The 17,962-nt window shown below is 44.8% G+C and overlaps 1 protein-coding gene and 1 long non-coding RNA gene across 3 annotated transcripts; both read right to left on the minus strand.

Annotated features, from left to right (window-relative positions):
- Positions 1-10,519: 10,519 nt before the first annotated feature.
- LOC122045815 lies at positions 10,520-12,066 on the minus strand. The gene has a single exon (XM_042606188.1). The coding sequence runs from the start codon at positions 12,048-12,050 to the stop codon at positions 11,184-11,186; it is 867 nt and encodes a 288-aa protein (XP_042462122.1). The 5' UTR covers positions 12,051-12,066; the 3' UTR covers positions 10,520-11,183.
- A 1,071-nt stretch (positions 12,067-13,137) lies between these two features.
- Positions 13,138-17,121, minus strand: LOC122045816. 2 transcript variants are annotated; one of them, XR_006130126.1, is made up of 3 exons: positions 14,051-17,121; positions 13,764-13,926; positions 13,138-13,416 (listed from the first exon to the last, which is right to left on the minus strand). It is a non-coding gene; the product is annotated as an uncharacterized LOC122045816 (long non-coding RNA). The 2 variants fall into 2 exon arrangements; XR_006130125.1 differs by having other exon boundaries at positions 13,756-13,926.
- Between the last annotated feature and the right edge of the window lie 841 nt (positions 17,122-17,962).

Raw genomic sequence — 17,962 nt, forward strand, 5'->3', positions numbered from 1 at the left:
TTCCCAGCCACGAGCTCATATTCGGCTTAGGCGCTCTGGTATAATCTCCGCTCCGCTCGGCGAGTCGTCTGGCCGCGCAGCGTCAGCCCAGTCGGATCCGAGCGATCGTCGAGTGGTTAAGGTCGTCCTCCATCTCCCAACAGAAGAATTTCTTCTGGCGGTTGATCGGCCAGTCGCCCCGGAGCATCAGATCACTATCCGCGGACCACTCGCCAAGATATGGGAGGATGCGAGGGCTCGCGTTGCCTTGATGACTCCTGGCCAGCTCGGCGACAGCCACTTGCAGCAAGCTACCGGGGTATGCTTCTTAAGACACTGCATGACTATTTAACTTGGTTCTTGATATTATTTCATCTGAGCACAAAAATGGGTAGAGAACATCGCGGTCAGCAACCGTCTGGCTGCGCTGGAGGAAGAGTTGAAGAAACTCCAAATTTCTGGAGGGGCGCCGGCTCAGGGGCCTTCGTACGCCACGCGTCGGTCCGAGCTGACTAAGGCAAAGAAACTGCTTGCGGCCGAGCGGCATAAGTCCTCTGGCTTGGAAACCAGGGTTGCTGGGCTTGAAGCCCAGGTTAAGTCCCATGACCAGGAGATCAAGCTGGCCACTAACAGAAAGAATAGGGTCGTCACCGATCTAGAAGCCAAGAATGTGCAGGCCCGAGCGCTGGAGCAGCACGTCAAAGAATTGGCCGACCTGCTATCCACTGAGCGAGAGGGCCGATCGACGGCTGAAGCTAAACTTTAAGGAGACAAGAAGGATCTCCAAGACGCTCTCGACGCTTCCTGAGCTGCACTAAAGGAATATCAAGATGGTGAATCAGGCCGCTTCGCGGTGATGAAACAGAATTATTTCCACTCGGACGAATTTGGCGAGAAGTTTAGCGATCGGCTAGTTCTAGCATTTGAGGAAGTCATCCGAGCGACAACTGTCTATCTGAAGGCTAAGGGACATCGCCCGGAGACGACCTCTATACCTCCCCAAGACATGGCCGGCCTGCTAGAAACCATCCCCGAGCCCATCTTTGATGTCCTGGAGTGAGGAGCATCTTTAGCTGGTCTTTGTCCATGTTTTTGAAATTCATCTGTATGCTCGCCGTTTCGCGAGTTAACATTATCCGCTTTAATCTGTCTTTTAGCCTACTTGTCTGTGTATTTTTTTAGACGACTAGTCAATATAAAATTTTGATTCTGTCGATGTTACTTCTTCGAACGCATTCTTTCCGAGCGGCATTCGGTAGTCTTCGGACCGGAGGGTTTATAGTCGCCGGTCCGACTATGGGATTTAACGTCGCCGCTCGACGGTCTTCGGGCCGGAGGGTTTATAATCGTCAGTCCGACTCTGGGATTTAACATCGCCGCTCCACGGTTTTCGGGCCGGGGGGTTTATAGTCGCCGGTCCGACTCTGGAATTTAACGTCGCGACTCGACGGTCTTCGGGCCGGGGGGTTTATAGTCACCGGTCCGACTCTAGGATTTAACGTCGCCGCTCGACGGTCTTCGGGCGGGGGGGTTTATAGTCGCCGGTCTGACTCTGGGATTTAACGTCGTCGCTCGACGGTCTTCGGGCCGGGGGGTTTATAGTCGCCGGTCCGACTCTGGGATTTAACGTCGTCGCTCGACGCTCTTCGGGCCTGGGGGTTTATAGTCGCCGGTCTGACTCTGGGATTTAACGTCGCCGCTCGACGCTCTTCGGGTCGGGGGGTTTATAGTCGCCAGTTCGACTCTGGGATTTAACGTCGCCGCTCGACGGTCTTCGGGCCGGGGGTTTTATAGTCGCCAGTCCGACTCGGGATTTAACGTCGTCGCTCGACGGTCTTCGTTCGGCATAAATTGTTCCTTTGATTTTACTCCTACGGTCAAAAGATACAACATGATTAAACATTATGAGTTACAATGTCACACCTTTCACCCAGCTCGGTACGGCTGGAGGTGATTTGCGCTCCACGGTCGCTCTAGCTTCCGTCCATCTTCATCCTCGAGGTAATAGGCACCCGAATGGAGCTTTTCAATAATCTTAAACGGCCCGGCCCAAAGAGCTCCCAGCTTGGTCACATCGCCGACCGGCTTGACCTTCTTCCAGACAATATCGCCGACCTGAAAAGATCTGGGAATTACCCGTCTGTTGTAGTTTTGCTTCATCCTCTGCCTATACGCCATCAACCGAACGACGGCTTTGGCTCACGTCTCGTCCACCAAGTCCAGCTCCAAATACCTTCGCTCAGCATTGTTCTCGTCGTAGACTTTGATCCAGTCAGATTCTATCCCGACTTCTACCAGGACGATGGCTTCTCCCCCGTACACCAGGTGAAAGGGGGTCGCTCCTGTTCCCTCCTTGGACGTCGTTCGGAGCGCCCATAATACCCTGGGCAGCTCGTCTACCCAACTGCCACCTTCATGGTCGAGCCGGGCCCGGAGAACTCGTAAGATCTCCTGATTGGTGACTTCGGCTTGCCCGTTACTTTGAGGATATGCTACAGAGGTGAAGGCTTGCTGAATGCCGTACCCCTCGCACCATTCCTTGAGCTGCTGACCCGAGAACTGTCTCCCATTATCGGAGATGAGCTGCCGCGGGATGCCAAATCGACAAATGATATGCTGTCATATAAATTTCTTGGCCATTTCCTCGGTTATTTTAGCTAGTGGCTCGGTTTCAACCCACTTGGAAAAATAGTCCACTACTACCAGCAAGAACTTTCGCTGTCCGGTCGCTATTGGAAATGATCCCACAATGTCCATGCTCCATTGATCAAACGGGCAGGACACCGTGGAAGTTTTTAATTCTTCCGCGGGCCGATGTGAGAAACTGCGGTATCGTTGGCAGGATAAGCATGTGACGACTGTCCGAGCGACGTCCTCCTGTAAAGTCGGCCAAAAATAGCCGGCCAAAAGAATCTTCCTCACCAACGAGCGGCCGCCCGGATGCCCGCCACATGAGCCTTGGTGTACTTCTTGCAAAATGTAGTCCACATCCTCCGGGCCGACGCATTTAAGCAGAGGCCTGGAGAACGCCTTTTTGTAGAGCTGGTCGCCAATGAGGACGAACCGACCAGCTCTTCTTCTAAGCAGATGTGCCTCCGACTGATCGGGCGGTGTTGTTCCGGATTTCAGACACTCGGTTATAACCGTTGGCCAATCATTTGGGAATGTGAGTCCCTCCATCCGATCAACGTGGGTGACCAGGGACACTTGCTCGACTGGCTGCTCAATGACAATTGGTGATATTGAACTGGCCAACTTAGCCAGTTCATCTGCAGCCTGATTGGCTGTGCAAGGGATCTTCTGTACCACCACCTCTCGGAAACCGACCCTAAGTTTGGCGAAGGCTTCCGCATAAAGCTTTAGCCTAGCGTTTTCTTATCTCAAATGCTCTCGAAAGTTGCTGAGCGGCCAACTGTGAGTCTGAATGAATTAAAACATTGCTAGCTCCCACATGCCGAGCAGCCTGCAGACCTGCTATAAGCGCCTCATATTCCGCTTCATTGTTGGTTACTTTGTAGTCTAGCCGTACGGATAGGTGCATCCGTTCTCCGTGGGGGGGAGACCAGCAGTACGCCTACTCCACTTCCCTGTCGAGTGGACGATCCATCTACATACACCTTCCAGGTGGCTTTGGGCTCGGGATTTTGCACCTCAGTGATGAAGTCTGCCAACGACTGTGCCTTGATTGCCGTATGGGGCTGATATTGTATGTCAAACTCGCTAAGCTCTGTAGTCCATTTGATCAGCCGCCCGGACACCTCAAGGTTCAGCAGAACTCGGCTTAAGGGGCTATTCGTCATGACGATGATCGTATGCCCCAGGAAATAGGGCCGGAGCCTTCGAGCAGCTAGAACAAGTGCGAAGGCAAGCTTCTCAAGACCAGTGTAGCGGGACTCAACATCCTTTAGAATGTGACTACGGAAATACACCGGCTGTTCTTCACCGTTCTGCCGGACTAGCGCTGAACCGATTGCGTGCTCGGTTGAAGACAAATAAATGCGGAGCAGCTCATCGACAGATGGCTTAGCTAATACAGGTAATGAGTTTAGGTAGGTCTTCAATTCTTCGAACGCTCGGTCGCACTCCTCGTCCCATTGGAATTTGGTTGCCTGGCGAAGGATCTTGAAGAAGGGCAAGCTCCGATCGGCCGTCCGGGAGATGAACCGGGATAGCGCTGTTATGCGGCCCGTGAGGCGCTGGACTTTCTTCAAGTTTCTGGGCGACAACATATCCTGTAGCGCTTTGACCTTGCTAGGGTTGGCCTCAATGCCGCGCTCGGTGACTATGTAGCCTAGGAAACGACCACTTTTTGCTCCGAACATGCACTTCTGCGGGTTCAACTTGATCCCGTATGCCCGTAATGTCTGGAAAGTTTCCTCTATATTTGCACAGAGGTCGGCCGCTCGGAATGATTTAATGAGTATATCATCAACATATACCTCGAGGTTTCGCCCGATCTACTTCCGGAACACCCTGTTCATGAGTCGGTGGTACGTAGCCCCTACGTTCTTCAGTCCAAACGGCATGACGTTGTAGCAATAAGTGTCGTCCGCCGTGATGAAACTGACCTTCTCTTGATCCTCCCGGGCGAGTGGCACCTGGTGATAACCCTGATATGCATCCAGCATGCATATCGGTTCGCACCCGGTGGCCGAATCCACCATTTGGTCAATCCGGGGCAGTGGGTAAAAATCCTTCGGACACGCCCTGTTCAGGTCGCGGAAGTCGATGCAGACTCTCCATTTGTTGCCGGGCTTGGAGACTAGCACCACATTTGCGAGCCAGCTTGGGAACTGCACCTCGCGTATATGGTTGGCTTCCAAAAGCTTCTCGACTTCCACCCGTATGATGACGTTCTGCTCGGCACTATAGTCCTGCTTCATCTGCTTGACGGGCCGAGCGTCCGGGCGGACGTGTAGCTCGTGCTGTGCAACGCTCGGCGAGATTACTGGCAGCTCGTGCGTCGACCACGCGAAGACATCGTGGTTTTGTTGGAGACACCTTGTCAGCTCCTCCTTCTGGCTTGCCTCCAGGTCGGAGGCTATGAACGTTGTGGCCTCCGCTCGAGCCGGGTTAATCTATACTTCCTCCTTTTTTTCATAAATAAAAACAAGTGACTTCTCGGTTATAGTATTTACCTTGATGCGGGGGGGCTTCCGAGCGGATCTCGCCTCTGCTCTCACCATCTCCACATAGTAACGCCGCGTTGCCAACTGATCGCCTTTAACTTCTCCCACTCGGTCTTCCACGGGGAATTTGATCTTCTGGTTGAAAGTTGAGACGACCGCCCGAAACTCGTTGAGAGCTGGTCGGCCCAGAATGACGTTGTACGCTGATGGAGCGTCCACAACGATGAAGTTGGCAGTCCGCGTTCTTCTAAATGACTCTTCCCCAAGCGAAATGGCTAACTTAATCTGACCGACTGGTTGAACCTCGTTACTCGTGAATCCGAACAAGGCTGTGGTCATCGGTAATAGCTCCGCCCTGTCGATCTAGAGTTGGTCGAACGCTTTCTTGAAGACGATGTTGACCGAACTCCCTGTGTCAATAAAGATGCGATGAATAGTGTAGTTTGCTATTATCGGTCGGATGATGAGGGCGTCGTCGTGTGGCACTTTGACTCCCTCGAGGTCGCCAGGACCAAAGCTGATCGCCGGCCCGCTCGCCTTCTCTTGGCTGCATCCTACAACATGTATTTCCAGTCGTCGGGCATACGACTTGCGGGCTCAGTTGGAGTCGCCACTGATTGGCCCACCTGCGATGATGTTGATTTCCCCCCGAGCGGAATTACTTCTATTTTCTTCCTCCCGAGCAGATGGTCTGGCCTGCTCGTGGGAGACTCGAGGGTTGGCCCTTGGCTGGTGCTGTTGCTGCTGATGGTGGTGCCGCTCGGGTGAACGCCTAACTATTCGCCGTTCGGTGTGCTGATGATGAGCTTGCCTGTCTAGTGAAGGTGACCATCGGCGATAGATCCTCAGCTCAGGGTGGCTGACCGAGGGGAGACTCCGGCAGTCCCGAGTGTTATGGGTGGCTGATTGATGGATTTTACAAAACATGGACGTCCATACCTTGCGTTTTTGTCAAGGCCGCTCGGCCGCAACATGCTGCACGGCTGGCGCCCTGAAATCTTGGGGTGGGCTTATCCCCTCGGCACGCGGTCCTTTCGGCGGTTGCTGGTTGCTGTGTGCTCTCCGTTCGGTTTGGGCTGGCGGTTCGCCCGGTGCTTCCTTCTTTCGGGCCGCCTGCGCTTCCTCCACATTAATATACTCACTTGCCTTTTTCAGCATGTGGTGGTAGTCGCGAGGCGGCTTCCGGATAAGCGAGCGGAAAAAGTCCTCATCGACTAAGCCTTGTGTAAAAGCATGCATCATTGTCTCAAACGAGACCGTGGGGATGTCCATAGCTGCTTGGTTGAAGCGCTGGATGTAGGCTCGGAGAGTTTCTTTTGGCCCTTGCTTTATGGAAAAGAGGCTGACGCTGGCCTTCTGATAGCGTCGGCTGCTGGCAAAGTGATGGAGAAATGCCGTTCGGAAATCCCTGAAGCTTTTAATTGATCCGTCCGGCAACCTCCGGAACCAACGTTGAGCCGAACCGGGCAATGTAGTAAGGAAAACTCTGCATTTGACTCCGTCGGTGTATTGATGAAGAGTGGCAGCATTATCGAACTTACCGAGATGGTCGTCCGGATCGGTTACACCACTATACTCCCCGATCGATATTGGAGCGTAATGCTTTGGGAGAGGGTCTTGCAAGATCGCCTCAGAGAACTGGCGATTGACCCGCTCGGGGGATGATTCCGCGTACGGCGCTTTCCCTTTCTGGCGTCCCGTACGAGTGCTTCATCGGACAATCCCTGGTTGGCTAGGGCCAGTTCCGACGGAGTCTAGAACAGTGCCCGATGGAATGGAATAGGGGCGGCCAGCGCGTCTCCTGGTGTGCCAGTCTGCCCCTTGTTCTGAGCCCACGTAGAATATTGTTCCGGTCGATCCTCCATTGCCGCTAGGCCTCCAGAAACCGAGGCGGCCTGCTGCGCTATCCTTTCGGATTGAGCCTTCTGCTGTTGCTCAACCATCTTTGCGGCTCGCGCTTGGATGAGTGCCTCGAGCTCCTCGGGAGAGAGCGTTACCATGAGTTGGCGTCCAACTTCTTCCATCTTCTCGGCTCGGATTCAGGTGCGTTCCCACAGACGGCGCCAATTTGATCTTGTCCGCGCACTGAGTCGATGGAAACTGGGGACGTGGCGCTCTCTGCTGCTCCCCGGTGATCTTCGCAGCTACGTAAGCCTCCGATAAACCTGCAACAAAGTCGGGCCGGGAAGGGGTTCCCGGCGACAACCCTCAAATTTGATCCTGTCCGCGCACTGAGTCGATGGAAACTGGGGGCGTTGCGCTCTCGATCTGCTGCTCCCCGGTGATCTTCGCAATGACGTAAGCCTCCGATGAACCTGCAATAAAGTCGGGACGGGAAGGGGTTCCCGGCGACGACCCTCCAACGCTTAAGTCAGGCGATGGCAAGAAGAAGACACAGAGGTGGAATAGACATTGTGGCTACAGTAGATAAGGAGAAAAATCATACCTCCGTCGAAGTCCGGAGGTCTTTATATAGACCCCGGAGAGGCGCGTGCACGCTTCCTAAGGCGTGCACGTTCCTCGAAGCATACCTTGGAATGGTTGTGTCAGAAAAACATGTCTGATGCCATACCGCAATTGTCCGAACATATCTTTGTCACGGCAGCGGAAACTCCCTCCGTACGATCCTTGGTACGGCCCGGCCGCCGACCATGCTGCTTGTCGGCGACAAACGTCTCGAAAATGATATCACTTGCTGCCCCTTTTGTCCTCTTCTAAGCCCCTTGTCTTTAATCGGGTCGGTCGAGCTGATCGCTCGGCCTCCAGGGCGCCCGGGCATACACGCACCTTGGACCGGGTGAGACGGCCGATCGGTCACATACTCGGGTGGGGCACCGACTAGTTGTTCTGTCGTTCGGCCGAGCAGCTTAGCTACTCGGCATAGCGGTTCCTCTATAAAGGAGCTTGTGAGTGTCGGAAGCTCAACCCGAGGTCGAGCTGTCTTCAAACCGGCCCGGGATCTACCCAGGCCGGTCGGCCAAGAGATTCCTCCCTGCTCGACCGGACCTTTGACTCTCCCGTGTTATTGACCCCTTCCTCTGTGGGCCCTCGATCCTTACCACCGGATCAGAAATATATATATATATATGGATTAATTTTAAAAATGACCTAATTTAAATAAAAAGTTTAAAAATAAAAATTCACTAACCATCAAGTAAATCCGGGTTGCAGCCGGACTTTCTAAAATCTAGGCAAATGCCTTTGCTAGAAATTAACCCGAAATGTTTTATCTTGCCAGGCTGTTCCGCGGATAGGAAATTTAGATTATGAATTTGCAATTCCACCGTAAAAACAATCACTATATTAAGTTTTATACTTATTCTCAACATTTCATCGCAATTAGATGTCAAATTTATGTCGACAAATTTCAATTCAAGGAGATAGATTTGGACAGATCATAAATCAAATTTCTAACGAAGAAAATAAGTCCGTTCGACTAATAAATACTATTCATTTAATAGAAAATGAATAGATTTATTTGAGATTTTTTTTTTACAAATTAAAATATTTTATTAACCATCAAGGGCGATGATGTTTATGTAGATTATGATTTTTAGTGTAATTATTGTGGCATAGATCTATTCAGTAGTCATAAATTAATAGCACAATTTAATGTTTAGATCTACACAATTTAATGTTTTTTTAGTAATTAATTTTTTTTAAGTCAAACATGTCTAAACCACCCTCCTAATATTGAAGATGGGACTACCTTTCTCAGTTCACCTACTAATAGCGTATCGATAGCTGACCTCCACGATCTTTCTATCACAGTAGAATTGTCCGTACTCCAATTAGATAATCAAACTATGTGCAGTCCTCACAACCTTTTCTTCAGTTGAACATCAGGTCTCAGTATTGAATCCAACTAACAATTTATTATCCACCTAGCATTTTTATTATTGCACCATGCCCGAGGGAGCTTTTTTAAGTAACTAAGAAAATATAAGTAGGAAATAATAATAATAATAATAATAAATACATAATTTATTTACATGGAATAATTTCATCTAGATTTTGATGATATACAAATCATACACTGTATTTTATTTTTTTTTAGAACTACTAACACATGATTAGTATGTAATTTATAATTAGAGTTTTTTTTAGTTTTACAAATAGATCATGGAATATAATGTGTTATTACCCATTAGATTATATGTCATGCTTTAGATATCCAACTTTTAAACAGATTAATTAAAATAAACGGTTCAATTCTATCAAAAATTTTCATTGATTATTAAAATAAATTCAAAAGTCCTAGAAGCTTAGCAATCCAACAATCCAAATTTATCATCCTAACGGAAAAAAAAAATCTTACAATACATCATAGCTGATAATCAAATCTTAAATTTATCATTCTAATAGAAAAAATATCTTATAATATATAACTGAGCGTAGCCCGGGACTATGTGTTACTTTATGATACATTGAATTGATGGTTGATAAATAATGAATTTACGTTATTAACATGGCTAAATAATTTCTATCCATAGTGTCCATAGAGGAGGGGATATTTTATGATTAAGAATAATAATATCATTAAATGCATTTATATATTAATAGTTGATATTATAATTTTATATTATTCTAAATGGATTTTAGAGGTCATTTTTAATGACTTTGATCCCAACACCTTGTCAAAAAAAAAAAAAAAAAAAGGAAAAAATCTAGGGTCATTTTTAATGGCTATTGTGATATTTTATTTTATTTTATTTTTTAAAATTGATATTATGAGATATTGTTAAGAACCCTAGAGATAAAAGAAGAATCTAGTTTAGTCTTCTTTTTGTCCTTTCTTTATTTTGTTCACTTTCTTCATATTTTCTTCACAAGTACATCATCACACTTACTACTTGTTCAAATAATATCTCGATAATATTTTTCTATACTTATTAATTACCTAACCTAATACTATTAATTTATTTGTTATTGATCAGATGACATATCACACATAATCAGCTTAATATGTAAAGTTGACTTCATTAAGCAATTATCTACTGCACTTCATTTCAAGCTTTTTTTTTTATTTGTTAAATATTAATATTGACTCCCTACAAGCTTTCATCCATCCGTGGCACAACCTTCTAGCTTAAGGTTGTAAAGGAATGGAATCGAGCTAAATTTAATAATATTAAATTTATTTGATAAGATAATCGAGTTAAATTAGGCCGAGTTTAAAATGAAACTTTCAATTAAAACTTATTTGATTATTTAAAAAATTTATAATTTTAAATTTATTTGATTAGTTATTAAGTTTTAAATTTTATTAATGAACATGGTTAACAAACTTTTGTCCATAAATACTATTCACAAATTTTATTCGTGAATATTATTCGCGAACAATTCATAATTCTTGTTCATGATCATTAATGAGCTAAACATCATTATATATATTAAACAACATAAACAAATTTTTATCAAATCAAACACTAAATTTGCTTATAAAGGTTTGGTTAATTGATGGCCCTATCTACTAGCCTAAGTTGCCGAAGCAATTGTTCCCTAAGCAAATTACTTCCGGCAAAAACTAAGCATTGAAGAGGGCCAAGCCATACCATTGGAGCAGTTCACTGAATGACAACAAATGCTGCCTGCTCAGTGCAGCTTCATCTCTGCTGTTAAAGGTCTTAAATGACATGAGGAAGTGATGTGGCTGGTGTGCAACCTAACCAGCAGTGGAATGTGCACAAGCTCATGATCAGAACAAAACCTAACAGTCTGGAGATTAGATTAACAATAGATGACACTACTTCCTGCCAAAAGCACCAAACAGAGCATGTGCCTGCAATTTTTTGTTTATGCCTTTGCCACTTCCATACCAGTAAGCATATGAACTGGAATCGAGTGAGTGATTTGTGTGGTTGGTAGAGTGAAAGGAATTGCCAGTTTTTGATAATCTTCAAAGATGATAAACATTGGAATTACTCGATTAGAACTGCAAAGTTTGGATTTTGAGTAGATTTGTGATTCAGATTGTTGGTCGATCGAGAAGATGCAGTAGCGGGATCGGAATTGTAGATCTTGGGAGAAGAGAGTTTGGTGCACAGGAACATGAACAAACAGAAAGTGGGCAGATCATTTAGGGGAGAAGAAGGAGGCACTGAAACCTTTTTTGAGGCCGTCGACGGCCGGGCTGAGGCCGAGGCAGCTGAACAGGCCCTGGCGGCGGTAGGGAAGCGGCGTTTTCTTCTTCAGCTCCTCCGACGCCGCTCGGTGCGCCGAGTAGTACGCCTCGTGCGGGGACGGTGCGTTTCCGGCAGGGCCGCGGGGGAGAGCGGAGTACCGGCGGAGAGGGTCCCTGCTGCCCCTCCCCGTCGCGCGGCCCTCCGACGCGCTGCGGAAGAGGAACAGATCCTTGAGCTTCCACTTCTTGCTCCCGCCTCCGCCGCCCTTCAGCAGGGCGGAGGAGGGATCTGGGGATTTGGGGGAGAAGACTTCGCCTCTCCTCGTCGGGGAGAGCGATCGCGATCCTCGATGCCCCCTAGCAAGCGGCGCATCGCCGCTCCCGCCGCCGCCAGGGGCGGAATACTTGCCCCTCCCTCGATCTCTTCTCGATGCTTCGATCATGATCGAAGCACCAGGCGAACTGAGGTTTGGTCTCGATGCGCAATACCGCGGATTGGGGATCAGGGGGCGGATCATCCCCTCCTCGAAAAGCTCGTCGGCGGTGGCGAAGGGCTGCATCGGCCACTCCCCCTCCGATTGGGTGTAGAAGGCGAAGTCAGTATCACCTTCTTCCGGTTTAGGGCTCGTCGGCGCGTCAGTCGCCTCCCAACCGTAGAGGCCGGCGGCGTGGGCGGGGCTGGTGGGTGCGCTGGTGTAGAAGTAGCGGAAGTGGGGGAGGAGGTCCCGGAAGGATGCGCCGGCAGGAGAGGAGGGGACGGCCGGCCCCAGGGGCGAGGTCATCGCCATGGCCACCACCTCCTCCATCGCTAGCGCCATGAAATGGAAAGGTGGGAGTTTTCTTATAAGTTGGGAGTTGGGAGTTAGAAGAAGAAACGGGATTTACTTAATTACTTATTTAAATAATTAATTACCCAAAAAATATGCGGCGATGACGAAAGCCCTACGTGTACATAAAAGGGTAAAAATTTCCATGTTACCCCCTGGAATCTTACTTATTGTCAAATAAACCCTTAAGCATATGCTGGCATTTGAAGAGTCTGAGAACCTACAGGCATTTTGTGAGATTCATTTTTCATCTTTGTTGCTCGAGGGATAAGAGAGAATGTTAAAAAGATATCCTCATCTCCTCTAAAGTTGAACTCCACTTGCATCGACTTTACGCGTTAAGCCTTGCCATCCTAAACATTCAAAAGTTTCTCGATCGATAATCCACCAAAAGGAAAAACTCCTTGAAAAGAGGTTAAACATTTCAACCTCTTCTTACTTTAGTAACCAATTATCATTCCATTGATATTTACAATTCGCTACCTCATCATTTTATAAATTCAAAAATTATGTTATTAGTTTGGAGATAAAAAGACAAAAATCTAATTGCAGAAATCTAAGAGGCATGCTGAAAAGAGTCAACTATTGATTAATCTGATAATTTTAATCCGCAAAAAGAATTATATTTCTTTTCATAATTCAAAATTTGTTAGTGAACAGGGAACACAACACCTATCACAAATTTAAAATAAATTGAAAGGTGAAACATCAAAAAGTCAATTAATTTGAAAACGAAATTAAAAAAATATATATATATATTTTGGAAAATTGGTGGTGAGTGAAGCATTAACCATCCCAATTTGAGATTAATTAGCACATGGGAAGTTAATTAACATAAAGATAAATATGTGTCTATCAAAATTTGCTCAAATTTTTTTTATATACAATAAAAGAAGACCGGGAACTTTGCACTATTTGGATATAAATAATATACTAGAAAATAGTTGGGTAATTGTTTACTGGTGGAGTGAGATAGAAAAAATTAAAATGAGATGCCCTTTGATTATTAAAAAATTAGCCCTCTTATAACTTTTGTATTGAATATTGATACCAATGTATTATTAAATAATATGCCCCAACTTTATCATTATCCAAATGCAACATTTCAAAATGGCTCCACAATCACATCAATCAGAGCCAAAATAGTATGAGCATATTAGTTAAATCCTTCAAGAGATTTTTTTTTTTTTGAAAAGTAGACAAAAACATGGACAACCAAATGCAAACTCTTCTGAAGGAATCATAATCTACCAAAAAGAGTTCAGGCAGCAAAAGATAGAACCACATCCACTCACCTGCTTCCTGCTCATCCACGGAAAAGCTGATGGTGATGTATGGAACCTGGTCCAAGAGAAACCTGACAAAATCAGAATTTGGGAGATTCAGCATATTTATCTTTTTGATATAGATTCAAACAAGAGTGAACATCAATGTTTCAGACTTTCTGTAGGTTAGGAAACATCATCATTTTAATTTAGATGTATAGTATAGGCAGGCAGCTGGGGCCTGGTGCTTGTGGTGCCACACCACATCAATGTCAGCAGGAATGGTTCTTGAACCTTTCTCAATCTTGAGAGGCACACTTGATCAACCTCCACTGCTATTTGATCATCAGTCGACACCAAAATTGACTCTCTTTTTTTTTCGTTTTCTCAAGAACAGTAGGCATAGTCAGAATGTTAGCTTGAGAAGTAACCTCCAAACCTGGTTCAACGTTTGAAGCCCTTCCTCTTCATCAGCTTGTGGAGGAACTCCTGCAGTCCCCAGCAAAATTCTCTGGCCAGACCTTACATAGATAGTGTTCAGATAAATCTCGCTTGCTTGTGGAATTTCGGGAAGAAAATTTTTTCCTTTCATCCCTGGTGTTCTGAAAGGTACAGAAAGGATAACCAGATTAATGTATATGGTCTCTGCTATGGTGGTGTATCCGCAAGACTACTGAAATTATAACTCTCACTAGCAAATGCTGTTTGATGAAATAGAACACTCACCTATCATTGATTACTGTGCAACTCGACTAGAACTCGTCTCCTCCAGGAAGAGAGAGTTTTCGTTCCATGCTGCTGTTTGCTGCAAAAGTAAAACAAAAATATAAACATTAGTAACATGTTCCGTCTCAAGTATTTCTATCCAAAAACAGGAGTTTATCCAGATCAACTTCCAAACTGTTCCAGATCCAAAATGTACTCTTGTAGAGTTCGGCGGGTTTACTCTAACTAGCTCCACAATTTAGGAATAATTGGCATCAGTCATCATTGTGTCAAAAATACCCGAGGCAACTGATGACTGACGAGTACATCAGTTCTATTGCACACGAGAAAATTTGGAGAAGTTTGAAAACCATAAACTCCACTCCAGGGAATAGATTCTGCAAGAAACAGTAGTACTAGCAGAAACATAATATTGAATGATGCAAATTAGTTGTACCAACATTAAAGATCAATTAGTGTGGCTAAACAATAGTGTTATAGAACAAGTATTTGACAAAAATAACTAATTTGAAATGTACACAGCACAAACCCAAAGTTTGACTATGTGCAAAATAACAAAATGAACCAATCAACTCATTTCTTATACAATGAGATCGATCAAATGCATTGAAAATACAATACATACTGAGCAATAATTTTTTTTTAAAAAAAAAGAACAATAACTAACTGATATAAATACTTAGGCTATGCAATTTGTCACTTTGGTATCAAATATATAAGTTATAAGTCCATAGGGGAGAAAAGGAAAAGACAAGTACATTGAAAGAAATTGTCAAAAAGTCAAGATAACTCTTTCAAACAAGGATACAAGAGGGCAACCTAGTAGAACTTCAATTATTTGGTAATGAGCATTATAGACAAGGTAGTTAGAGCCAATATGATAAATAGAATCAAAAAGTTAATTCTAAGAAATAAAATTATCGTACAATAAATTAAATAAAGGAAAAATTAGATAAGAAATGAAATAGAATCATCCCAGAGGCAAGAAAACTCCTTGTAAGGTAAGATTTCAACCTAGAAGTATAACCAAGATACAACTTGTGTTAACCTCCCTGCCAAAAATGAAGTGGGAGGTACAGAGGGAGATTGGGTCGCAATTTCCAGATACACTTGAGCAGAAAAAAAATATATATAAAATAATAAACCCATTCACATGGTGAGTTGATCTCTTTAAATAGATGGTCTTCTGATAAAATTTTAACATTAATTTAATGAATATAAATAAATAAATAAATAAATAATGTGATTTTTAAAGTAGAAAAATATAAAAAAGAATAAGTTGCTAGGTAAGAATGATGTAAGATTGATGGGGTGCTTTCAAAAGTTACTTTTGACTTATCCGTATATATTCTATCAATTAGCAAGTAGTCAATTAGCCTAATTATAATTTCCTAAGATAGATTATTTCCTAAGATATATTTCTAGTTTATATATAAATATGTCTCACTTTTTAATAAACTATACATATTCTTTTTATCTTAAATAACATGGTATCAGAGCTACTTCAAAATCTCTTCTTCCTCTCACATATGTGCAACGGCGTTGCTTCTAGCAGCAAAAGTCACTACACGCCACCGACCCAACCTTCTTCGGATTCGTCCTTGACACCCTCGATCGTGACAAGGCCCGCAACAATGATCTAACCCTAGACGCCTTCCTTGCCCTCTTCGCCGATCTCAGCCTCTCCACCACCCCCTCTAGCCCTTTTTTCTCTTCCTTATCTGTCGCCCTACTTTCCTCGACGTGAGCAACACCTACGTGTGACTACAGGTCGCGTTGTCCTATGCGTCGAGCATCCGCCGTCATATTGGTTTCTTAGACGTCATGCACTCTCCCTGGATGTCGTGCGTTCTCCTTGGACGTAGTTTCTTTGCCCCACTCGTGATTTTTTTTCCTATTACTGAAGCCTCTGCATGCCAGCAGCCGACGCTGATATTGGTTCGGTCTTCCTTCTCGCGCGCGTGGATTTGTTTGTACTTGGATTTTTCTCTTATTTGATTTCATTTGGGAAAAGGTCTTATGGCTAAAAATAAGTCTTCAATTGTGACGGATATAGTGCCTATGATGTCTAAAATCACGGACTATATGCTAAATGGTTGAACTATTTGGATTGGAGTAAGACGGTTCGTCTTTATCTACGAAGTATTGATAAAGATAATCATTTAACTGATGACCCTCAAGATAATTTGAAGAAGACATGGCTTAAAAAGGATGCTTGCTTATTCCTTCGATTCAGAATTATATTGATAGTGAGGTAATTGGTTTGATGTGAATTTGCTAAAGAACTGATGGATTGTTTAGAATTTTTATACTCTGGAAAAGGGAATCTCTCCTGCACTTATGAGGTTTGCAAAGCATTTTAACGTGTGAAAAAATCAATTATTTTATGGCATTCAAGAAGACATATGAGGAGTTTAATATCTTGTTGCCCTTTAGCCCTAATGTGAAGCTTCAACAATATCAACAAGAGCCGATGGCTATCATACGCTTCCTCGCTTGTCTATCTCTTGACTTTAAGTCTGCTAAGTCACAAGTTCTCTAAGGTTATGAGATCTCCTCTATACAAAATTTATTTAGTCGTGTTCTCCATACAAAAAGTACTACATTCGTTCAGCTTAATGGTGTTTTGGTAAGTCGCAATACTAATTATGTGCTTAGAAGATCAACTAGTCACAATGGAAACAAAGGATGTGGCTCAGGATTTTGAAACTTAAACGCTGAATTCAGGTGGTATTATGTACAACTACTGAGTTAGGTCATATCAAGTTTGCGTGTAGAAAGCTTCGGTACAAAAATCAACAAAAACACTTGGCCCATATTGTGTCCACTAATAATGTCTGATAAATCGATCCTTATATCTGGAGATGAATTTGTCAAGTTTTCAAAATATTAAGAATCACTCAGGTCTTCATGTCCCTATATAACTGTTATTGTTGATTCAGGTAAACAAAACACGTCTTCTGTTGGAACCCCGTGGTAGTTTTGATATGATCAACCAAGTTAAAGTTAGGTCCTATTGTATTTGAACCTTGTGTCTAAGTGTGCAGGAGCTTAGGAACACAAGAAATCGAGCAGAAGATGCAACTAGCGAGAAAGATGGCACGGGAAGGGAGCCAACGGACTTGGTGCACCCGAGGGACGAGGTGCTGCGGAAGAGTACACTGGTGGACGAGAAGGACGTGCGCGACGTTCCGAGGGACGAGAAGTCAAAGCGAAAGTCCGCTCGAGGAGAAGGCCGGAAAATAAGTTCGGGTGAGCCCTATCTTGGTTGACCAAAATCACCCAAGCGGAAGAGCAAGAGGAAGAGAGTGAACCTCGATAGCTGCTAAAGCCTTCTGGAAGGCGCCTTCAAGTACAGGCACTTGAAGGCGCCTTTAAGCCTTCATGGAAGGCGCCTTCAAGCCTTCATGGATGACGCCTTCGACAGGCAGAATTTAGCCGTTGCTAAAGGATAAAGTTGGCGCCTCGCTAGAGGCGCCTTCCTTTTACAGGGACTATAAAAAGACCCTGGACCTAAGAAATAGACATCAACTCTTGTAATCATTTCCTAGCAACTGTCTGAACTTTTCAACGAGTGTAAGAGACTTCTCCGCCTTCAACGAAGGAGATTCTTATTGCGCTTTCACTTGCTTTGAATTAACAACCATCTAGGTTGTAACCAAGTAAATCTTGTGCCTCTTCGTTCTAGTCGTTATTTTAATTTATCGTTATTGTTGCTTTTAATTAGAGTTGAAAGAACGAGAGAGTTATTATTTTCTTTTTCAGACAACTCACTTCCACAAGCCGGCCGCCAAGGGTCCTAACAAGTGGTATCAGAGCCCAACCGCCTTAGAAGGACTAACCGCCGACTGAAACAATGAAACGATGGCTGGACCGACAATCTACCAGCTAAAATTCAAGGGAGAATTTGCG

Source organism: Zingiber officinale, chromosome 2B (assembly GCF_018446385.1).
Source record: "Zingiber officinale cultivar Zhangliang chromosome 2B, Zo_v1.1, whole genome shotgun sequence".
Taxonomy (NCBI): domain Eukaryota; kingdom Viridiplantae; phylum Streptophyta; class Magnoliopsida; order Zingiberales; family Zingiberaceae; genus Zingiber; species Zingiber officinale.